Below are 25,336 nucleotides of genomic sequence, written 5' to 3' on the forward strand. Positions count from 1 at the left end.
AAATAAGGTTATTTATTTACTTAATAAATATTTATAGGTCACTGCCTGCATGCCAGTCTGTGTACCAGATGTTAGGGTGTACTTATGGACAAGCCTGATGTCATTCCTGTCTTTATCAATCTGATCACTTGGCAGAATAACATTACCATCGGTTGAATACCAAATACATAGCAGGAATCATATATCCTTTATTTCATTTTATCTTCAGGTGGTGGGTGTTATCATGCTCTTATTCAAGATAAGGAAACTAAGGCTCAGAGAGCTTAACTTTCTCCAAGTTCATGCCATTAGCAGGGCATGATCCTTGCTATACTAGGCATGCTCATTAACAGTGATTCTCTTAATTACTGGTGTTTAATATCTGCCTTCTTCTTAGGATATCCACAGTACACTTTGCCCCATGAAAGGAGTGAAAAGTTCAGCAAAGTAGCCTATTTTACATGCTATGGACTTTGCTTATTCCAAACTTGGAATGATATAACCCCTTCTTTGTGGGGTGATTGGGGTAAACCCCCATTAATGAGGGATGGAGTCTTTCTCCAGAATATAACTACAACACTGAAGAGAATTAAAAACATATGGGCATATGCAAAACTTGTGTATTATGAATATTCATAGCAGCATTATTTATAATAGTCCAAATGTGGATACATTTCAAATGTCCATCAACAATTAAATGTGGATAAACAAAGTGTGGTATATCCTTATAATAGAATATTATTCAGCAATAAAAGAAGAGTGGGATTTGGATAGCTGGTACCATGTGGATGAACTTTGAAAACGTCATGATAACTAAAAGAAGTCAGACACAAAGAACACATATTCCATGATTCCATTTGTATGAACTATCCAGAGCAGGCAAATCCAAAAAGACAGAAAGCAGATCTGCAGTTGCCAGGGGGCCAGGGGAGGGGATGAAAGGAAAGTGACTGCAGGCAGTGTGGGGTTTCTTTTTTGAGATGATGGAACATTCTGGAATGAGATAGTGGTGATATTTGTCCAACTTTATGACTTTACAAAAAACCATTGAATTGGACAGGTTAAAATGGTGACATTTAGGGCATATGAATTTAAATCTCAATTAAAAACAAAAATACAATCACAACAAAGTGTACTGGGAACAACAGACCATGGAACCCTGGCCTGTTGCTTTGCTGTTTCATACTGCAATGCTGATGGGGCATCAGAGCTCCTCAGGGTTGCCGTCCCCTCAATAGACACAATCCCTCCCCCCGCCCCCTTCCCCTATCCCATATCCTAAGCAGAGAAATGAGACAGGAACAGAAGAGTAAGGGCAAGGCTGGAAATTGAGAGCATCAAAGTGTCCACATGGGTGGTATCACACACACTGTTGGACTGTTTATCTACTAGATCTCTTAGTTAGTCTATTTTGACAACAGTCAAGGCAAAGTTCCTAAACCCCTTTTCATCACTGGAAGGTTTCCATTCCCACAATTGATTATGCCATGTACTTGGCAGAGAGGTTTCCTTTTATTTGAATGACAGCAGCTTTACCTGGCTTGCAAGGAATTATAAGGACTCTAAGTTACTGAATTATAGGATTTTAGATTTGAAAAGGACTTCAGAGAGCGATCATTTGACCTGATTCTCTTACTTTGGATACAGGGAAACTGTGGCCCAGAGAAATGCAGTATCTTCGCTGACTCTGCAGGCTGTTTTGCAATATCTGTCCTCTCTTTCTTCCCTGGAAATGATCTTCTTCCTCAGCTATGCACATGACTGTCTGAAATAAGAACTATAGTTCCTAGAGAGATGCAGTTGTATAACAATTTCTAACCAAGGAAGGTAAATGGAAGTGGCATGAACAATTCCAGGGAAGTGTACTGAGAGATCAAGGTTTGGAGTGGGTCATGACCGTCTTCTTTCCTGCTGGGTGGGGTGCAGTTTAGATGGCTAGCATTCTAGCAGCCATCCTGGAGCTTGAGGAAGAAGTTACGTTTGGAGAATAGCAGAACAATATGACAGAATTCTGGGTCTCTGATAATTATGGAATTGTTATTCCAGTTTTAGAATGTTCATTTACAGATCTTATGTGGCAGAGAAATAAACCATTTTTATCCTCTCCCATTTCAGTTTTCTATCATTTACAGTCCAACTGAATTCAAACTGATTCAGATTATAGAGTTGGACTGGGAACTCAGGCCTCTTGAATCCAAGCACAGGACTATTAATCATGGTGATTATCATTATTAATAATAAAGCCATACTGTATTGTCTTGTATATATCAGCCACAGATAACGTTTGCACTTGATTTTAGCCAAAAGGCTGAGAAGCGATGCAGCAGATAACGTTTGAATGCTTACTGTACACTAGTCACTGTTTAAGTACTTTATAAGTGTCATTAACTCATTTAATTCTCACATCACCTCAGAAAGGTAGACCTATTATTATCACAATTTCCATTTTACAGGCAGAATCTGAGGCACCAAGTGAGTAACTTACCCAAGGGAACATATTTAGTATGATTTAGAGCTCAGATTTGAACCCAGGCAGTCAGGCTCCAAAGCCTGCACTCTTAGCTCCTATTCTACTCCCTTTATAACCTGAGCTTCTCATCATCCCCTTACCCATTTAACTGGAGAGGAAACGGAAGCAGACAATTGTTTAATCATTTGCTTAAAATCTCTGTAGTGCAGCTAACAGAAGTTACACTCCTAACTCTCAGTTCAGCGCTTTCTCCCTAAACACCCTGCAGCCTCAAAGACCACCTGGACAGATATATATAACCTCTCACCTCACAGCTCCCGTCAGCCCCCTAAAATTCTGTCTCTCTCTCTCTCCCCACCCAGCAGGCACCCAGACATTTTTGTGGCCAGGATGGCTACAACCTCCTTTGAAAAGCAGCCAGCTTTGCCCTCCACCAAATAACTTTGTTTTATTTATAGTCTCCTGCTCAGAGCTTTTGAACTGGCTGCTCATTCCAGGGAAGATCTTGATAACAACTGTTCCTTGGAGAGGGTTCATAGGAAACAAGGTGGATAAACACCACAGAGGGCCTGCCTGTCTAGCAGAGCTTTGCTCCTGGGGGTGTTTATAAGTTGGTGTTGGTGTCTGGGTGCAAAAGACTTTGAATTCGAAATGGCGGTTTGGACATTTTAACTTTTTTTTTTTTTTAATTCAACAGTGTTCACTCTTTGCTTTCAACAACCTCAGGGCAAAAGGGAGAAATTATCTTTATGCAGGAAGTAACTCCAAAAGACTTTTCTACTATACATCTTTTTGGTTTTCTTTGCTCTCTGACTGGCTGGGACTCAGGACTGTTTCTGTAGTGACTGCGGGGTGGGGCAGACACTCTATGATTTTGTAAGAGCTAAAATGGCAGAAAGGGTGCATGGTGTTTCAGAACAGAAAATTGTGGGGGAAAAGAAGCCGAGAAAAGCAAAGCCTAATTTCAAAGGTGATCTGTGAATCTGTAGTATTTCCTGATTTGTGGCCAAAGGTGCCACCAGAATAACTATGTCACATGTGTCTGGAATTATTAGGTCTGAATGCTAATCTCTGCTTCCACCTATCGCTATTTTTATGACCTTGAGCACATGTCTCAGTTTCCTCCTTGTGAAATGGGGGTATAAACTGACAAGATTATTGTGAGTACAGTTGCTAACTCTGTAGAGGAAATGCAGTGTCTGGCTTAGAGGAGGTACTCACCCACTCATTGAAAGGCAGCAGACAGAAGCTTGCTACCTAGTGATTCTTCCAGACCTAAAGGGGATGAGATTGGGGTGTCCCTTCAAGAGAACAGAGTGGGTAGCAGGTGGGTGACTGATCAGGTCAGGGACTATTAGGGTGCCATGAGCTTTCTGAATTGGCATGTAAAGTGGGTGACAAAGGGAGGCCAGAGCAGAGCCGCTAAATGGGTGCTCGGAAGCCCCCCAGGTGGCTTTCCTTGGGGGCATGTGAAGTCTAAAGGAGAGGACGAGCCTCCATCAAGGACCATGTTGGGGAAGGAGAGGGTGTGATAGTGAGAATTTACTGCAGGGTATGGGATTTTCAAAGGCCAGAGCGGGGAAAACCCCACGGGGGAAGCATGAGTCAAGGTCTCTGCCCCAGAGCTCTGGGGTTTCTATGGGATGACAGTCTTTTCAGGGGCTTACGGGTAGAGGTTTCCACGGGGGCGCACAGGGGTGGAGGTTTTTAGGGGCCAGCCCGGGGAGCCAAAGTCCCGGTGGTTCGGCGAGCCCAGCCAGGAGCCTGGCGGTGGACCCGGGCTTCTCGCTCCCCCCGCCCGCAGGGGCCCCGCCTCCCGAGCGGACTACATTTCCCGGCAGCCCCCGCGGGCGGCGGCGGCGGCGCGGGCGGGAGGGGGCGGCGGGTGAGAGGCGGAGGGGGCGGCGCGCGCCGGGCACGCGCGCCGGCGACCATGGCGTTCGCCGGGCTGGAGCGAGTGTACTAGCCCCGGGAGGCGGCGGCGGCGAGGGAGCGAGCCTCGAGCGGGCGGGCCCAGCCTGAGGGAAGGGAGGAAGGGGCGGGGAGAGCGCCGGAGGGAGGCCGGTCGGCCGCGGGCGGGCGGGCAGCGCAGCGCCGAGCGGGGCCCGCGGGCCCATGAGGAGGCCCGGGGACCATGGGCTCCAGGATCAAGTGAGTCGGCCGGGCCGGGCGGAGCCGGGCCGGGCGCGGGGCGGCGGGGCCGGGCCAGGCAGGGCTGCAGGCCGCGGGCTGCGGGGGACTTGTTGCCGGGACCCGAGGGGCGCCCCGCGTGCCGGCGTCACGCGGGGAGGGGGCCGGTTGCCATGGCGACTCGGGCAGGCGCGGGGGCGGGGTGCGCGCGGGGTGGAGGGCGCGGGCGGTCAGGTGTCCCCGCCTCACCTGAGGGCGCGAGCAGCCGAGCCTGCCGGGTGGTCGCCTCCCGGGGCTTCACGGGGGCCTCCGAAAATGGTCAGGCAACTGTTGGGGGGAGGGCGAGAAATCTCCGGAGGAACTCCCCGAATGGGTGCGTTTGGGGCGCCCCTGAGAGTTAGGCAGGTCCGGAGCCGTTGCTGCCCGGCTGCTCAGTGGGAGGTTGCAGCCCGGAGGCTGAAGGCCTGCAGCCCCCGTGAAGTCGTGTGGGGCGCTGAGGGAGGGGCCGCGCCTGGATTTAGGGGCTGGAAGGCCCGGGAGGAAGGCCCTTGTCTCTCTCCCTCTGCCCCCCACCCCGCGACCCCCCCTCTTATCTGTGAAAGTCTCCTCACTGTCAGGGCCAAAGGCTGTGAAGGAAGATACCTCTCCTGTAACTGAGCACCTGATCTCGCTAATCCTTGAAAAGGTTTTGTAATCCAATCTGACAATTCCTCTCATTCATTCACCTGGAGTCCCCAGTGAGGGGTTAGTTTTCAGGGAAAGTTGTTGATACATTGAATTCAGAACCAGTGGAAACATTGTTGCCCCCCTTCCAGACCTAGAAGTTGACTTTGGAAAGTGCAACTTCGAAGCCGTCCAGTTTGGGTGTGTTGCTTTGGACTCTATCTCCCCTCCCAGCCAGGTCCTCTCGTGGCCTCTCCCTTCCTCAGCTCCAGAACAGGAGATGCCTTATCGCTAATCACTAAAGCATACTCACTTTTTCTCTGTGACTAAAAGAATTGCTGACGGGCATTTACAACCAACGTTGACAGCAAAGGCTTTTTCTTAAAACTTTCCTCTGACGCTGTAAACGTTCCTTCCAGAAAGTGTGTGGAATGTGTTTTATTTCAGCATTTTGAGAATTTTGCTAGGGAATGCTTGAAAGGAGAAGGGCCTGGCGGGTGAAATCTACTAATTATTCAAATATTGCATCTCGTGTCCAGTCAGTGGCCCGGCGGTATGACCCTTGTCCAGCCCGTCGCCTGACTGGCTTCAGATTGCCACTTACCAGCTGCGGCTACTATGTGGTGAGGCAGCCCCGAGACATCTGCTAAATGAAACTAGCTAAGTTTGCTTGTCATAGTGAAAATGGGAGTTGGATGAACATACTGTTAATTCATTATTTTTGTGGAAAAGAGGAAGGGGTGGGGTGAGAGTTAGAAGCATGCTCCAAATAAGAGCTTAAGAGGCTTGGAGTTAAAAAGAGGTGGTTTGTGACGCGTTGGGATTAAAGAGGCACTCCAAGTATACCTCCTGCTTCCAAGTAAGAGTTGTAAACTTGGATTTCAATAACACTTAGAAAACACTTTCCAGAAGCCATCTGAGAGTGGGCAGAGTGTGCTTGTGAGGATGCTTACCCCTCTCGTTATGGAGAAGCTCAGAAACTCCCCTGGTAGGAGGCAGTCAGTATCAGCACCAACACAAAACTCCAACCCGCGGAGGTACAGATGACTGAGGCATCAAGTCTCTGCCTTGCTCTGGAAGATTGCAGGTTCTCAAGTGCCTTTTGTGAGTCCCGTCACTGTAATCAAGTGACTGCTTGGGCAGGGAACTTACTAATGCATGAAATTGTATTAAGTGTGAAATTAGTATAAAGAATAACTTTCTTGATCTTGAGACTAGATAGCTCTTTGAAAAAAACTTGGGGACATGTTAGCTATACTTGTGAGACTAAAAGAGGAGGAGAGAAGCTATGAAAAGTAGTGGTGACTGTGCACTGTGCAGCTTCTGCCTGGAGCTGGGATTGGGGATAGACAGGTGGCGGCCAAACCTTCTCAGGTGCTGCCCTAGCTGGTGAAGGGAGCAGAGCCTAGGTTACTATGACTCTCCATCCTGACAGGAAAGAGCGGCTTAAGGTATTCTGCTGGCTGAGTTGAAATCTGGGAGTGCAGGTTCTGCTGTGGAGGGGGAAGAAGGCAGAGAGCACCCTGGGGCCTTCTGAGCTCTGCCTGCTTGTGTTTTCTCTTGCTTATATCTGAGACTGCATGGCTGAGTGAGACTGCTTATGTGGAATCAGATCAGGGTTCAAATTCCAGTTCTTCTGTCTACTGTGAAGCTTTGCACAAACTACCACACTCACCCTGTTTCCTTGAGGATAGAATGGGGGGGGGAGGAGACACTATGGTGTAGGCCTGCATTTAAAAACTGTCATTGCAAGTTTTCCTTCACGTGGTCAGAGAATCGTATATTTCAGGTAATGAAGAAAGTTTTGATGATCAAAGAATTACTCCTATGTGCAGAGTGGAATTTAACCTTCTCTTATTACTAGCAAATAAAAGTTGGTTAAAAACAACACTGTGTAATTTTGAAGCTGGTGTTTGCCATGTGGTTGGTGGTAGAGTAGGTAAGTTGTGAGGCACAGTGTTGAGATTTAGTGCTTGGTCAGACTTTCCTGTCAAGCTGAGGCTGGTTGAATACAAGCTGTGTGTCAGGCACGGTGGCAGTGCTGTATGTGAGCCATGTCAGCAGATCTTCACAGCTGTTCAGGGTTGCAGGGACTATTTACCACATTTTCAAATGAGAGAATCAGAGGTCATAGGCCTGAAATCAGAACTGCCAGAATACTGGCTCCCTACTTTCCTACCCCCAACCTTCCCTAACCAAGGCCAGCTACCCCTCATCTGATTACCTCCTCCCTAACCTATGCACCTCTTCCCCAGCCTAGGTAGGCCAGGTATCCCTCCTTTGTATACCCCCTCCATTGGCCAGGCCAGATGTCCCTTATCTGTTACCCCCTCTAACCCCCCGCCCCCAAGCTGAACTCTAGGGTCTGTCATCTGTGTGCCCCCTGCATAGCCTAGTCCAAATGTCCCTCATCTGTGTACCTGCGCATAGCCTGGCCCTGGTGCCTGTCATCTCTCCTCTTCGCTACATTGCCTAGGCCCTGGTGTCCCCCATCTGTGTCTGTTAATGTTCTAGCAGTAAATCAGGTCCTTGTCTGTCTTCTGTATTAAGCCCAGCATGAATGTCTGGAGAGCAGGGACTTTCTGGTTCCCCGTATCAGATTCAATGCTTGGCTTGTAAGGTGGTTTAGGAAGAGTTCATGGATGCATTTAAGAGTATATTAGGATCTGAGTTAAGATCTCTGAGTTGAGTATACATATAGTTAAAAAGAACCAACTTGCTACTTAAACTCTTGAGGAGGAAGTGTTTTTATGTTTTATAAGTCTTTAAGCTAAATTGCCTTGTTTAGTCAGACTGTTCCTTTTTCTCCCCCTGAAGTGTGCTTAGTTCATGTTCATTTAAATAAAGGGATATTATCTTGTCTCAAACTAAATGTCTACTTGACAAAGGAAAGAAAAGTTCACCTGTTTACAGGTAGTGCTCTGAAAAGCTCCTAAACCTTAAACCTGAGTAGACATTTATTTATCTAGAGGGTGAAAGGAGCAGTGGTAACTGGCACTCTTGGACAGGTATGTTAAATCTTATTTAGTATTTGAGTGATCCCAGTGGACTGGAATGTGGTTAATATGAAGCAATTTAACTGAGAATGTAGACACACAGCAGGAAATGATGTGGCAGTTTAATATTGCTTGTGGTGACATCCTAGAAATTGTTTCCAGGCACCCAGGCAGGAAGTGGATTGTAAGTAATCGAAGGAAGTATTCTAAGTGAGTTTGAAGAAACCTGACATTTATGGACTCAGAGAAAAGCACACTCTAAGATTTGAAGTCACAGGACCAGGATGAGGCAGCTGATTTGGCCTGATGGTGCGTTTATTCTACGTTTGCCTGTGGACCTGTCTTATGTCCCTGTCAGATTGTCACCTCTAAGGTTGGGTACCAAGAAGTGTGTCCAGTTATACTCACTCAATATAGAACTAAGAACAGTGACAAGCTCGTTTTAAGCACTCAATAAATGCTAGTCATCATTACTACCATAATTAGCAGTAGTAGTAGTAGTACTATGTTATGCTCCTGGGAGTATGCTAAGTACCAGGCAACAAAAATGAAAAAAATTCACTTTGCAGAGTAGCAGTGAGATAGAAATGTAAAACCAAACCAACTCCTCCAGGCCCCCTCTCCACCAAAAAAACCTGAGTTCATGCAGTAAGATCAGTCTTCTGGTAGCGATGCCATGGGTGATGAAGTGAAGGAGAGACTGTTTTCTGAGGAGGTGTCAAAAAAAGCTTGCTTCATCAAGGAGATAGTGTTTCCTCTGAGAAACGAGAAATGAGTTGAGTCAGGGTATAAAGAGGCCGTGATGTAGGTTGGCGGTGGCGTGGTGGTGACCGGGCCTAGCCAGTGGTGGGGGCCTCAGTCGAGGGGGTAGTATGTGTGAGGCCACAGCATGTTAGGGAGGTAAAAATTATTGATTCCCATTTATTAGGCACTTAAATGCCAGGAGTTGTGCTAGACATCGGGGATTGTCACAGTGAATAATACATATTCATTCCTATTCTTACAGTTAAAGTCTGGGGGACCTGACAAGATTTGGGGGGAAAAATTCACAGAAAACTGTGTGGCTATACTTTATAGGAGCCAACAAGATGCTGAGAGGATGATGAGAGCGCCTGTCCTACTTTAAGTAGAATGGAGAGGAAGGCCAACTGGGGAGATGACACTCAGACTGAGACTGAAGGGGTGAGGTGACCCCAGTCACGTTGAGACTGGGCAAGACCAGAGGGTCCAGCCCACAAAGGCCTGGACCCATATCAGACCCTTAGAAGGCCAGTGGGTTTGAGTGGTGACAGATGGCAGAAGGGTTTAGGTCAAGTCAGGGCTTCGTAGGCTGTGATCACCCAAAAACAACTTTATTAAGATAATTCACATGCTACAAAATTTATTAAGGTATATAATCACAAAAGTGTGCTTGATCGATGCTATCTAATTCCAGAACATTTGCATCACCCCAGAAAGAATTCCCCAAACTATTAGCAGTCGCTCCCCCTTCCCCACGAACCCTCGGTCCTAGACAATCACTCATCTGCTTTCATCTGCTATAGATTTGTCTGTGCTGGGCATTTTGTATAAACAGGTCTGTGATACACAGACCTTTGTCTCACTTAGCATAGTGATTTCAGAGTTTATCCATCTTATAGCATAGTAGCATTTCATTACTTTTCATTGCTGAATAGTAGTTCATGGTGTGGATAAGTTCCATTTTGTTCCTCCATTCTTCAGTTGTTAGGTATTTGGGCGGTTTCCACTGTTATGAATAGTTCTGCTATGAACATTTATGTTTTCATTTCTTTTGGGTATATACCTCAGAGTGGAATTACTGGGTCATACTGTAACTTGAAACTGCTAAATTTTGCAAAGCAATTGCACCACTTTGGGTTAAAGCTGTATCCCTTTGTGGTTTTGATAATCCCAAATCAGTTGAAAATGAAAGATCAAATTAGACTGAGTAGAGGTTTCTCAGAGAGGTTGAACTGAGAGAAAGGTGGGTTAGGAGAAGGATTCCCAGAGGAAGAGTAGTGGAAGTTATATGCCTTCAAAGTGGGAATAAACCCATTCTCTGGAGACAGAGAAGCAGCCTTGGCTTAAGATCCGATGTTCCAGTCCTTTTCTGGACTACCGTCACAGGATCCCATGATCAAAATGCAGGGCAGGCTTGCTACATCTTGAGGCCTGTTGTCTAGTGTAACTGACATATTGCCCTACTGTGAGATAAGACTAGGAGTTGAGGTATGACTTCTCTAGGGCTTCTCTCTCTTATAGCCTCTTTCCTTTCTCTGCTACGGTGCTCCCCTCCGAGTCCCCATAGGAGACTGTGCAGACTTGGGGTGGTAGAATAAAGTCTTGCTGAAGACTGAGCTCACATTGTTAGTGCCCAGATTTGGTTACTTGAATTTTCCTGACTTCTCTGGAAATATATTAGTGCAACGTCACCATTGTAATCTTAGACTGGCAGTCAACTTGGAGACATTGGTACAGCAAATAGGAAGGTTGACACAGAGAAGACAAAACCTGGAGTCTTGCTCAAGAAAACATGTTTTTTTTTTTTAAATTCATTTATTTTTTTTTTTAAGATTTATTTATACAAGCACTGGGTACAGTCAGAAGCGTGGGAGGGTGAGAGAATTTACCAGAGCCAGAGCGGGGAGCAGAGCAGGCAGAAGGACCGAAGTACACTGCTGAGGGGAGCAGCGGGCGGCAGGAGAGGTCTGCGCGCCATGTGGGACCCTCGCCTGGCGGCCGGGGATGGAACCTGTGCTGCAGAGGCTGCGGGCAGCTTCGCAACCCAGCACTCAACCGCTGCGCCACCGGGGAGGCCCTAGAAAACATGTTTTTATTCAGGTTATTCAATCTGTATGTAGGCTTCTGGCAGGAATTCTGGTTGTGGGTTGCAAAGGTTCTGCCTTTTTCCTGGCCCTAGGGGTAACAAATGTCTGGCTTTGCAACATCCTTTTTTGCTTAAAAGAATTTTGTTGGGAAAGATAAACAAGGAAGAAAAATAAACCAAAGAAAACAGAGTTGGTCTCTTCTACTTTGAATGGAAGGCCTTCCCAGTCTTTTCAAGTAGTTAGGACTTGAAAAGGAGCCAAGCACAACAAGTAACAAAAGGTATGTTCAAAATATATAAATTCCAGAAGTTCACCTGTAAACTGGTTATGGCATTTAGGATGTATTTTCTCTTAGAGATAATATTGTGTGTAAATCAGTGGCTGTCAGGATTAAGGGCATTCCAAGAGGGGGAAACTATGCAAACAGCAGAAGGAGATAACAGGGATAGCTGAAATGTAGGATAAAGATTAAAGGAGGTGAAGTTGAAAAAGTCTTATTGTGCCATTGAAAAATCATGACACCATTGAAGGATTGAGTTGGGATTGTAATCTGAGCAGCTTTGAATTTGTAGGGAGGTGAGTGTGGCAGCAGGAATTTAAAGCAGGGATGTCCCTGGCTTGTGTAAAATGATTTCCCGGGGTGTAAATGGATTAGGTGAGAATTTATAGTTGTTTCTATATCAGTCTCCAAAATTTGTTTTTATGTTTCCTATTGCATGTATTAGTTCAGTGAGGCATCCTTATAATTTATAGATGAATACACACGTATCACATTTTTTTTACTGATAGGAGAGGACATGTGGGAAATATTGGAGACCCCTGGATTATGGAGCTGTGTTGCAGTTTCTCAGCAGAAGACTGAGGTCCCAAGTGAGGTTTCGGCTTTGGAAAGAAGGGATGGATTTGAGAGAGATTTTAGGTGAAACTGACAAGACTTGGTGACAAATCATAAAAGAGGCAAGAGAAAAATCAAAGATGACTCGCGAAGGTTAGCCAAGTTGTATTATAAATGAGTGTTGGGAAGGTGAGGGTTGATTGTATAGTGTGTTGAGGAGAAGCGAAAAGTTATCATTGGGAGAAGGCAGTTTAGTGAGAAGAGGACTCTTAAAGGGCTCCACAGTGAATGTGTGTGCTTTGTGAGATGAGTAAGAGTTAAAATTGGGCTGGACCAAGTTGCTGAAGGGAAATCTGTCCACGTTAGATTTAGAGAGAGAGGGGAAAATACTAAAGTTTTTAACACACTTTTGCTGCAGGAAAGGTACCAGGGACATTGCAGCATCTAGATGAGGGAGAGGGAAGAGGAGGAAGGAGCCAGTCTGGGGAAAGACGCTGCTTGACTCCCAGCGAAGGGTTTTTGTGTCCAGGCAGAGCAGAGCTGGGCTGCGGATGTTGGACATATGCAAGGTTAAGTCTCTGGAACTGCACACAATCCTCCTCTGAAGTCTAACTTTTTTCTTTAATTTATAAAAATGAAGCTAATAAGTTCATTGACAGGGTTGTTGCGAGGAGTAAAAGTGGTTTTGTGTCTAAGCCCTCAGCAGAGAAATGACTGGTAACTAAATGGCAGCCACCATTAATATTTTTTTTTATTATTTTATTTATTTATGCATACAAGAGCCGGGGTACAGGCCAGAGATGCGGAGGGTGAGAGGATTCACCAGAGAGAGAGCAGGGAGCAGAACAGGCAGAAGGACTGAAACACAGTGCTGAGGGGAGCTGCGGGCGAGTCAGGAGAGGTCTGCTGCGCCTTGTGGGTTGCTTCCTGGCCGGCTGGGAATCAAACTCATGCTGCAGAGACTGAGATTTGCTTCATAGTGTGTTGCTTAACCCCTTGCGCCACCAGGGAGGCCCCCATCGTTAGTATTGCTAGGAGAGGATGGGGCCCCTTAGCTGAATAACCTGGAGCTTAAAAAAAAAGGTCAAAAGAAAATAATTAAAACAAATTTTTTTTTTAAGACCCAGAGAAAGTATTTGCCTCTTCTATGTGTTAGGATGACGTGTTGTATATTTTACTGAGTTTATTTGAAGGATTGTGATCCTGATATATGTAAAGCACTATTTCTCTTGCTGGTTGGGAGAAAAAAAGCCTGAAGTCTACTAAGAGAGACAGGAGGAATGTGGAAATAATTAGAATTGATACCATTTAGGAAGATTTTATGCCTCCTCTCACAAATGTTTGAAAATTTTATTCAGTTTTATAAAAGCTTTACACCGCACATTTATCTCTCTCTCTTTAGCTGGTGCCACTGTTCATTTCTAGTTTTTTTTTTTTTTTTTTTTTAAACATGGCTTCTCATTTCTTTTCCCTGGGTGCTTAGTTTTTTTTTTTTAAAGCTTTTTTATTTTGGAAAATTTCAAACATATGTGAAAGCAAAAATGAATAGTGTAATGAGCCCCCACTTACCCATCAGTCCATTTCAAGACTTTAATACATTATGACTTATTTTGTTTCATTATTGATAATTGGCCATAACTCCTTCCTTTGGCCTCCAGTCCTCCAGAATTATTTGGAAGCCAACCCTAGATGTCATATCTCATTCTTAAATATTTCCATATGTGGCTCTAAAAGATAGACATTCTGTTGTTCTTACTGTTTTTTTAAAGCACATCTTACTGATGTACCATTTGTTTATAAACTGTGCAGTTGCAGGAGGACAGCTTCACGCCTCAGTTTGTGCATATGCTGCACTTGCCCACCTCCAAGTTCTAGTGCCATCACCCTAAGACAGATTCTTTTTCAAAAACAATGATGACACCACACCTAAAACTTCCTTTATAACATCATATATCCAGCCAGTGTTCAAAACATCTTAGTAATATCATTTATTAAAAACAGTTGGCTTGGTCAACTGAGATCATACATTGCAATTGGTTGAGAGTAGCTCATAAGTTTTTTTTCCTTGTTATTTATTTATTGAAGATTTATTTGTCCTTTGTAATTTGTCCAAAATAACTTCCATTGCATCCTGCATATTGTGCTCTGTTCCCTCTTAGTTCCTAGGAAGGTTGATATAATAGTTAGATTTAGTGGCTAGATTAAATTCAGTTCATTTTCTTGGCAAGAATACTTAAAAGGTAGCGATAAGTACTTCCATTAGGAGGCACATTATGTCTAGTTATCTCTTTTTGAGCCATTAATTTATTAGGGACTGTAAAATGGTGATATTTATTTCTATCATTTCTTAATATTAGCTAGACTATTTCTGTAAAGAGATACTTACCCTGTCGGCTCTTTGGATACCCTGTGGTATAGTTCATACAAGAAAGGCAGGATAAATAAATTTGACTGCTTTTATTGGTTTTTCTGACTGAGTGAGTTTACTGATATTTTCCCAAACTGACTGACTTTATTTTCAAATACCACTTTAAACACATAGATTTGAACCTACTTGCTTTATTTCTTTTTCATTAAAATATCTTTTCTGTTTGCTGTATATCAATCTCCTGAGTTGTCCTTATTGTTGTTTTATTTTACCTGTTTTTGTTCAGGGCATACTTCTTCAGGGTAGAGTCCTTCCTTGTCTTTACGTATGACAGGATGGCCCAGACTCCTCTCTCACCTGCTCTACACCTGTATTCTGCTGTTTCTGGAAGGGATCTTGCTTCCTTTGGTGGAAAGTGGTATTCAGTGTGGGCTTTAGGACTTTTTTTGTTTTATATTTGCTACTAGGTCTGTCATTATTTATAGGCCTATTCAGGAACCAGAACTAGGGTGTTATGTTGCATCTGTATATTTTTTAAAGGTAACCTATATCACACATATTGTGTACGTTCATATTATAGTTATATATGATATGTTTATATTTCTAATTCAAGACAATAATAGCATTTTCACTTAACCTTTTCACTCTTACATTTGAATTTCCTATCAGTGATACCGAAAATCCTGACTTCCAATCACACCAACTTAATCACTCTTTTGCTTTATCTCACAATACCCACATAACTCATCAGCAGTACCAACACTGCCACCAACAATACGGTTACCGAAAACAGGTTTAAAAAAATAATTTTGCAGTTCTTTTTTGTCCTTAGAATATATTCCTCCAGGAATGTAAAGTAAAACTACTGTTAAGACCACTAGAAATAGTTTTTCTTTGTGGTGGTGTCACCAACGTAATACAGGTTTTTTTTTCTTTCAATCTACTGGGATTGCTTTTAAAAATAACCTTGTTTTGTAATTACATAAAATATTTACATGGTTTCAAACCTACAAAACAGGTATATTCAGAAAAGTCTTTTATCCCTCCCTTACCACCCTTTTCCTTCCCTCTTCCAGAGGGAAATTTTATGTTTTTTTTTTTTTTTTTTTTTTGTCATTTCATTAAAAAGGCACATAGGTATGTATATTCACACCTCCGCTCACCAGTCCCTCAGACAAATTGTAATATTCTAGGTGTACTTTTCCCTCTGCCCGCACTCATTTTCACTGCTGGCTGGATATAGAGGTCATCATTTCTCAGTAAGTAGCACAGGGCTTCGCTGGACAGTTGGGTCATGGTTTATTCAGCCAATCTTAGGCTGGTGGACATTTAGGTCACTTCCTATGATGTTATTACAAATGGTGTGATAACTTATAAACTTGTGTAGTATCTTTGCATTTTTACCATTGTACCATTGGGCTTGCTGGGTGGAGGAGTAAATGTATAAGTAATTTTGCTAAATAACGTCAATTTCCCTTTCATAAGTCTTGTGCTAATTCATTTTCTGCATATGAGAATATCTGTTGCCTTACAACTTCACCAAATGTTTATCAGAATGTAAAAATTATTTTAGAAGTTATAAATGCACATGGTAATACATCAAATTGTTTTTAAGAGCTTGTGATGAATAGCCACAATTCTGTACCCTACCTGACCCCTCTGGCAACAGACTCTTTTAGATAATTCTAATTTTAGATCTTGTGGTTAACCAATAACCATTAGTAAGTCTCTGCCTCTTAGTTTAATCAACTTTAGACAGTATTTGTTGACTTGCTGAAATGGAAGATGATACTTTCATAGTATTTTTTCCAATGGTTTTTGTATTTATGTTTTAATTATTATGATTATGATTTAACTTAATGCACGTAAACCCTTATGTTCTTCCATTAACTTTCAGTAGTGTCTCTTGATTTGTTACTCTCCGAGGGAAAGATAATACCCTAGCTTCTCCTTCAACTTTTTTTCTAACAATACATTTACTTCCATGTGGTTATTTTAGTTCTGATCCATGACCAGATTCATATCTTCCATCATTTATCCTTAGGTGAACTCTAAAAATAAAATATGAATATTTAAATACCGTTCAGCATGGGCCAGACAGGATGCTAGAACAACATTTTCTTCCTTTTTGGTTCATTGTCATTCCTGTCTGAAAACTGTTTTTCAAATCACGGTTATGTGAATTTTTTTCTTTTAACCAGCCCCAAACCTCAAATTATGCTAAATTTCTCATTTCACATCTTTGTCTGTGTTTTGGTTTTGTCCTTTTTTGGACAGCATAGCACAGGACAGCAGCCATGCATGGGAGCAGCCAGAGCATCCTGAGCCTTTTTCCATCCTCCTGGTAGTGATAGAAGCCTGCACTTCGCAACTGTTGTGCCCAAGATCAGCAGACTCGTTGAGCATAGCCTCCAAGAATCCAAAGACAGCTGATGCAAATGCAAAAGGGAGTTTATTACGGGCTCGAGTCCGGGCTCACAGCACCTTCCAACACAGTGGCAGATAGCGAGAGCCCCGAACAGAGGAAGCAGGGGTCTATTATAGGGTCACAAGCGGCACAAATTTTGAAAGAAGCTGGCAATTACTCACTGGCTACTACAAAGGCATTTTGGCGCACACGGTTATAGTTTCAAACTGATTGGATGGTTAATGATGCTGTCCCATTTATGGATAGTCTGCCCTCATTGGCGGCTGAGGTGGTCTGCTTTTTCGTCACCAAGTGGAGTGAGGGTTGTGACTATTGAAACTATCTCTGGAATGCGGCTGTACAAGGACTAACATATCACGGTGGAGGACATACAAAAATGGCGAAACCTTGGCTAAGCTTGGTTCCACAGCAACCTTTGTGGGTGCTGGGGCACCATAGGAAACGCCAACCTTGGCTTTAACTTGGACCTTCATCTAGCCTTCCACCAACAGAGCCTGGCACCTTGTCAGCACCCTAACAACCATGTCTCCTGAGCTTGGAACTGATGCCTTTCAGAACTTGAGCTTGACAAAGGCCTTGAATGGTCTTAATTTTGTTGACCTGCCTTGTCTTTAGACCCTTCTCTGTTTCTTGACAAAGTATATGACCCTTAGGAACTTAGGTTTCACTTCCTTGAAAGATGTTTTTATGATCATGACTTACTGATGCCATAGTGTGTGCCCTTATGTGTGCTGTAGTTCTTACTTGGCCTTGTCTGCTTTGCTGCCTGAAGCCCAGAAAGTGTCCAAGACTGGAAAAGAAAAAGCAGTATATGGATGTGGATCTTTTTAAAATAATCTTCTCTCACCCTCCCCCTCTCCTTGAGTTTCTAAATCCTCTTTTCTTCTTACATTATTTGCTTTATCACATCCTCTTTTTTTTTTTTGCAAACTTGAAATCATTCTTGGAGTTTTATCAAGGCTCTCTGTTTTTTTTCTCTGGTGACTCCCTCCTACCTTCCTGTTCCGATCTTTAGAAAGGCAGCTGTATTGTTGTAATTCTGGAATGCCCCTTCACCACTCTGTTTCCTGGCCCCTGTGTAATTTATTTTCTTTGCTGCAGTATATAATCAGGTTCTCATAGGAGACAGTCACACCAGTGGACTTGCACAGAAAGTCTGGCATTCCCCTTTATGGCAGAGTAGGAATAGGGTCTTCTGGCTCTCCAGGAGGCCTCTGCTGACACCCTTCTCGCTGGTATGGATTAGTACCTTGTTGCTGCTCCCTCCGTGGCCTCTGTTACTGCCATGTCAGAGTGAAGCTCCAGGCTTTCCACAGTTTCTGCTGAAGCCATATCCAGGGGTCCTTGTTGCTGCCCAGTGGTGAGGAAGAGAGTCACAGCTCCCTACCTGACTTTCTGAAACACTAACCTGGGGCTCTGTGGGTGAGGTGCCTTGTTACAGCCTGGCCGAGTAGAATCTAGGCACCGTGCCCCTCTGCTGACTTGGGTCACAAAGGTTTTTCAGTGGTGGTCAGATGGTATCTTGTGGTTATTTTATAAAGAATTCTCTTTTTAGGCTGCCCCTTTTCCTTCCCTTTGGCTAGAGAGAGCTGACTTTTTTGGTTTGTTTTCAGTTGGTGTTTAAGACTTAGCTCCAACTCTGCGAGACAAAAAGAAAGCCTGAGCACTCAGCACTGCTCACTCCTGGGGTCCTGGGGTCCCTAGCTGGGCAGCTTCTCCTCCACCTTGCAAGAACAGATTTGTTTTACATATAAAATCCAGAGTTTTTAGTTGTCTCTCATGGTTTTAATTCTACCGTTACATGTTTTTTGTTTAAAGTTGACATTTTTACTGTGGTAAAGTGTGATAATGTATACTGCTGGGATTTTCAGGAAGCCACTTTATGAATTTTTCATATTTATATACCTATGTGTGCACCACCCAGATCAAGACATAGAGTACCTCCTTTTGAAGGAGAATATCTCTTATTGAAGAGCACTTTATAAGGCTCTTCTTGCCCCCTTCCAGTCAGTAACTCTTAAAAGATAAGCACTACTCCGATTTCTGTAGAGTAGCAGTCATGCTTCTTGAACTTCATGTAAGTGAAATCTTGCAGCATTTTCTCATTTCTCCAGCTCGGTTGCTGAGCGTTTGTCTATGGCAGTCATCTATGCTGTTGTGTGTAACTGTAGTTCACTTTGTCCCTGCTGTGTAGTCATTAAGTGAAAATACCACAGTGGATTAATCCTTTGTAGTATTTATAGGCATTTAGGCTAGGGACCCATTTTTGGCTGTTAGGAATAAAGTTGCCATAGACATCCTTATAGATGTGTCTTCTAGTTGACAACAGTGTTCCTTTCTGTTAGGTTTATCCCAGGATTGGACTTGCTGGGTCAAAGTTTATGAATATATTTAGTAGATGTGGACATTTCCCCAAGTGGTATGCCAGTTTACACCCTATCCGCTGTATTTGACAGTTCCACTTGCTTCATATCCAACACTTCACACTGTTAGACCTTCTATTTTTATCCTTGTTATATTAACCGCTGGTGGGTTGTATTAATAGCTCTGCCTGGTTTTTATTTGCATTTCTCTGTTGACTGATGATGTTAAGCACCTTTTCATCTGCTTAGTGGCCACTTGGAGATTCCTCTTTGTGAGCTGCCTGTTAGTCTTTTACCTCTGTTATCTGTCCTTGCTGACTGGTAAGTGTCCTTTATAGTACTGGATACGAGTACTTTGTCAGACATACACGTTACAAAAATCTCCCAATCTACTGCTTGCGTTTTTCCTTATTTAATCATGTCTTTTGATTAACAAAATTTCCTAATTTACCAATTTTTTGTTTTTTTAATGTATTCTCTAAGAAATCTTTGTCTAACCTGAGGTCATAAATGTATTTGTTTTCTTATACATTTTACATTTAGTTCTGTTATGTGAGCTATTTCATATGAATTTTTATGTGTGATGTGAGCAAAGTTTCTTTTCTTTTTTTTTTTTTGTTTAGCAGACAAAGCAGCTTTATTAAGAAGGGGTTAATTATTTTTTAAGTAAATTGACCCATCCCCATTTATTGAAAAGACTTTCCATTCCCTGTTTGATTGCAATGATGTTTTCTTTATAAATCAGGTATACACATGTCTGTCTGTTTCTGGACTCTATTCTTTCCACTGCACCAATATTGGTATTTTAATTACCTTTAAATTAAGTCTGCAACTTGGTAGTGTAAATCTTCCAATCTTGTTCTTCAGACTATTTAGACTGTTCTTGGCCCTTTGCATCTCCATATAGGTTTTATAATCACCTTATGAATTTCTATGATTTTTGATTGGAATTGCTCTGTAGTGTTTGGATTTACTCAAAGTTGATATTAAAAATATTGAGTCTTCTAATACGTATTAATTTTAATAACCTAGTTGTAGATTCTTTGGTAGTTTCTATGTATATAACCATGTGATGACAATTGAACTTTCTAATCTTTACACCTTTTATTTCTTGCCTTGTTTCACTTGCTGAGACCTCTGCAAGAGGCCAGATCTCTGTGGCTCTGGGTCAGCATGGACATCCTGCTCAGGTACCCCAATTCCAGGGGGAAGTGCTCCCTGAGTCTTCAGCAGCCTTGTTAATAGCTCGATTTCTTAGATGCCTTGTGTTAGGGTGAGTTGCTCCTGTCCTGTGTGAATTTGAATGTTATCCTTTTAATATATGCTATTGGATTCAGTTTACCACTATTTATTTTATGTTTATATCTATATTCCTAGGAGATTTTGGCTATAATATTTTTTTCTTGTAATGCTCCCATTATAAGAAATGTACCAAATGTGCCAAACGTTTTGGTATTAAAGTTATATTGGCCTTGTTAGGGGAATACACACCAAAAAAACTATTATAAAGGTGATGTGGTATGGTTTTTAATTTAAAAAGGAATTACCAGTGGTTACAGATTTTTGAATGAGCAAGGAAAATTATTATAAGTAATGAGCATCTGGAAATCTGTTTTCCTGTATTATCAGGTGATAGGTAATCCCTCCCCTCCCCTCCCCTCCCTTAGTCTCTCTCCCACTCACCTCCCTGTCTGCTATGTACACCGACTTGTTTTACCTCTCTTAACTGAATAATCAATAGCCCTTGGGGTTGTCATGGTATTTTATCTCTTCTCATTTCAGTGTGTATCTCCTAAGGACAAGTTTATTCCTCTATACTGGTACAATAATATTATGTAACTTATAATCTCTGTTTAAGTTTTCCTAATTGTTCCAACATTGCCCTCTTAGGCTGTTTTTGAGCCTGAGTCCTATTAGAGATCATATGTTGCATTTACTTGTCATGCCTCTAGTTTCTCTTCATCTGGAGCAATTTTGCTGCTTTTTTTCTCATTTTTTTTTTTTTTCTTGGTCTCTAACTTTGACTTTTTTAGACCAGTTATTTTGTAAAATGGCCCACATTTAAGATATATCTCATTGTTTCCCCATATTTAAGTTGACTCATGTTTAAGCATTTTTGCAAGATTACCACATAGGGTGATGTATGCATTTTTTTCTTCTTGCAAGTTGCTCTTTTTTCCATTTTTTTTAAAAGGCTCTCATTTGTTGTCTTCTTATCCTCTTTTTTCTCCCTTGTAATTTTCAGTTCCTGTTTTATAGAAGTTATGTTTCTGTTCTATTTGAGGATGCCAGTTTCCTGAGACATATTTTAAAATAATTTTCAGAGGTACATTCTCCCAAGAGATGATGTTCCCTTTCCTCCATTTGCAATGTTTTTTAACATGTCTTTTCTTTTCCATGTGCCTTTGAGCAAGATGGGCTGTTTGCTACAGATGGGGTTTGAGTGGTTACCAGGGACATTATTCTTTGTGCCCACAGGTGATAGTCACCTTAGCTTCTCATACCTGGACTTGAGGAATTGGTTTATTTTCCTTGCTCTCAGTTGAGAGGCTTTTGTACTAAAGTTGAATTATGCTCCCCCCCCACCCGCCATGAAACTCTCATATTTTGAACTAATGACATACAAAAGAAACTTGAGTGTACTCTATTGGAGTTGTTCTTATCTCTATTTTCAATGGATATTTTTTGGTATAATTATTATAAACTATTTATTTATTTAAAGATTTGTTTTATTTATGCATCCAAGAACTGGGGTATAGGCCAGAGGTGTGCAGGGGTGGAGGGGGAGGGTGTGTGTGAGAGGATTCACCAGAGACAGAATGGGGAGCAGAATAGGCGGATTGACAGAAATACACTGCTGAGGGGAGCAGCGGGTGAGATAGGAGAGGTCTGCTGCGCCATGTGGGTTAGCTCCTTGGGCAAGAATTGAACTCATGCTGCAGTGGCTGCCGATAGCTTCACTGTGCTGAGACTTAACCCTTTGCTCCATCAGGGAGGTCCCAATATAACTAATTTTAAAAGTAATTCAAGAGATTAGGTATTTTCCTTTATTAAAGTGTATATGTCCCATCTGTGAGTATAACCAGGATTGACAGCAAAATGATTGGAGGGGAGGACGAGTTAACTTGTTACAGTAGAAGAGAGGGAGGAGGGCTGATATTTGGGTATTTTCTATTGTTTTTCATGACATCATCTCAATTCTAAGAGTCCAGGTATCATTCGAGAATTGAGAATTGTCAAGAAGTGATGTTGGAAGATTAGATGGTGTTCACAATCAGATGGATGCTGACTCTAGGATTCATAGCATGGGTGACTGAGAGAGAAATGTGGCAGAGCTACTTTTAAAGACAGGGCAATTAATCATTTATTTGATTTGGGCCCAATTGATTTAGTAGTTATGGATTCCTCACCAGGGGCAGTTGAAATTTTGATCTGAAGGTCATGGGTGAGGTGGGAACTGAAGATATTTTGGAAGTCAGTTACAGGGTGGTGAATAGAGCAACTAAAATAATTTCATGAATCTTAAGGAGATGGATGGAGGCTGGGAAGCAGGGAAAAACCTGTAAGATGCTGGGAACATCTCACACCCTAACTCCAGACATCAGGTCTTGTTGACTCAGACATTTGTCTCCTCCTCCTCCACTGATGTCCACTTGGCCCAGGCCACCAGCTTCACCTTATCATGGTGGCTTTGGCTTTAATTCCTCCTGACTGGGTTCTTCCAACCACTTTTTCCAGTCCAATCTCTCTACAATAGCCAGAGTGAACCTTCCGAAGGGCAAAGTCAATCATATCAGTTCACTGTTTATAACTCACAGTTGTTCCCCAATCCGGGTTGAAATCTACTTCCAGGTTGATATCTCCCTCCCTAACATGGCTTGCATGGCCCTTGGAGATATTGATCCTTTGTCTGTTTATATCAATATAATGACTAGCCTTATTTGAACTCTTTTATCCTGAGTGCTTTGCATTTGTTATCTCATTAAATCTTCACACAGAGTCTTTCAGTCACCTTCATGAACAACCCAGTGGAGTAGGTACTGTGATGGTCCCCACTCTGTAGATGAGAACAACACAGGAATTTCCAGTTTTTTGAGATCACAGAGCTAAAAAGTGGGGAGCTAATAGGTTTACATGGAGTGTATTTAATCCTTACCCTACTTGTATGAGGCAAGCAAATGAAGTGACTACAGTCAAAGATGGTTGCCCAGGGCACACAAGTCCTGGTTGGCGGAGCTGATCTTATCAAACAGAGCTATGTGGAAGCCTTCTCTGAGTACCCCTTGACCCTTCCTGCTGCACTTGGAGGAACTTTGCCCATCAGTCCTGGCATTGATTATCTTTCCCATAGTCTGCAAACTTCATGATGTCTGGCACTGTGAGAGTCTTACTGTTATTAAGCCTTGAATGACTTGCATAGTAGGTGGCACATAGTGGACACTCAGCTAACATCTGAATAATTGAGTGGTTTACTCAGTGTAGAAGCTTAGCATTGACTGGCTTCCCTTCTTAAAAGAGTGTATCAGTAGTCTTTTTCATACATTTAACTCGCAATAACTTATGTTTGTGATGGTTCCAAATAACTGAGAATACCAAATCATGTGGCTTTGGCAAATTCCCTTTGGGATTATAAATATTTATGTTTGTGTTATTTTTCTTAGGCTAATGTTGTTATGCTTTATCCCTGGAGTAAATATGAGAACCAGCAGAGAAAACTGATCCAGAATGTGCTGGTTTAACTGGCAAGTGCAGCTTGGGGTGTCTAACTTGCTGTGACTAGAGTACAAAGTCAGTCATTCTTACATTTGATCATTGAAAGTTGTTTCTACTCTGCCTATAAACTGGTTATTCTTCTGGTGCCAGATGACAGGTAGTCTGAGCCTGGAATTAAGGGGGAAGAAATTTATAGGGTATCCTCCTGGCCCCCTTCTTAATCTTTTCTCAGGCAAATTGGTCTGACCTTTCCTGCCTTGGTCTGACTTCTGGAAAAGTTTGACACTGCACAGGAAAGAACAACTTAGCAGAAATATGAGTCGCACATTATTAGCTCAGTGGTGCTCAAAAACGTTGCGGTGACGGAGTACCTGAAAGTCGTGGTATTCTGTGGAATACTATGAAATATTTATATGCTGAATTTCAAACTACATTTCCCCGCTAAATCAGACAGTATTTTCTAGAAGAGATAGGGTATAGCAGATGGGAAAGGTTTAAGAAAAATTTATGGTAGGAAAGCTTAAAATTATATTACCTTATTTTTTCATGCTAATTGAGAAGAGGCCATTTAGGGCACCTTAATCTGGTCCCCAGACTTCCAGTGTTTCAAATAGCATAGTTGAAGAACTGTTACATTAATTGGAGTGTGGGGGAGAGAGAAGTAGCTAACATGTAAGGTGATGATATCGAGGTATCCAATTTGGGAGCTTTAAAAATGCCATTGACATAAACTGGTGAGTTGCAAGGGAGAGCTGGCATTGAAGTCGAGAGGATAAATACAGTTAATTGTAAACTAATTAACGACAGGCAAGAGAACTATGCGATTGGCGTTAGAAAATGGGCTTAGTTCCCTGTGACATAGTATGGCCCTCAGCGGATCCCACTGTTAACTAGGAAGAAAGGGTGGAGATTTGGATATCATTGGCATGGAGGAGAAAAGTGGAGCTAGGAGAGTTGTTCTTAGACTGACTGTCTAAAAGAATGGTTCATAGAGGAAAAGGAGAGACAAGGTCAGCAGTATTACAGAATGCTGTTTGAGGTCGCTGGAGATGGGGACCCAGAAAAGGTGATTTGATTTGACAGTGGGTTATGGGCGTCCTTTGAGGATATAGTCTTTTTTTTTTTTTTAAAGATTTAAATTTATTTATTTATACAAGCACTGGGTACAGTCAGAAGCGCAGGAGGGTGAGAGAATTCACCAGAGCCAGAGCAAGGAACAGAACAGGCAGAGTGATGAAATATACTGCTGAGGGGAGCAGCGGGCACAGCAGGAGAGGTCTGTCGCGCCATGTGGGACCCTCGCCTGTGGCCAGGTATTGAACCAGCGCTGCAGAGGCTGCGGGCAGCTTAGCAGCCCAGCGCTCAACCGCTGCGCCACCAGGGGAGGCCCTGAGGATATAGTCTTGATGTGGTGTTGCATTTATTCATTCATCCAAAGCAGAAATCTAAGAGTTATCTTTGATACCACCCATGTCATTTGTCCCTCCAATATATTGACAAAGGGCTGTCAAATTTACTTTCTTAAGTAGGACACAAAAAGCAAACTATGCAAGAATAATTGAT

The 25,336-nt window shown here is 42.6% G+C and overlaps 1 protein-coding gene across 6 annotated transcripts in view; it reads left to right on the plus strand.

Annotated features, from left to right (window-relative positions):
* Window positions 1-4,366: 4,366 nt before the first annotated feature.
* DENND1A (DENN domain containing 1A) overlaps window positions 4,367-25,336 on the plus strand; it is a 445,274-nt gene continuing 424,304 nt past the window's right edge. For 3 of the 6 annotated variants that reach the window (XM_054689761.1, XM_054689763.1, XM_054689766.1), the window contains exon 1: window positions 4,367-4,600. In XM_054689761.1, the coding sequence (XP_054545736.1) occupies window positions 4,584-4,600 (17 nt within the window). In that variant the 5' untranslated portion in view covers window positions 4,367-4,583. The remainder of the gene's footprint in view (window positions 4,601-25,336) is intronic. The other 3 variants (XM_054689762.1, XM_054689764.1, XM_054689767.1) reach the window with 1 other exon arrangement.

The sequence above is a fragment of the Talpa occidentalis genome, unplaced genomic scaffold, assembly GCF_014898055.3.
Source record: "Talpa occidentalis isolate TD23 unplaced genomic scaffold, MPIMG_talOcc4v2.1 talOcc4.7, whole genome shotgun sequence".
NCBI lineage: Eukaryota > Metazoa > Chordata > Mammalia > Eulipotyphla > Talpidae > Talpa > Talpa occidentalis.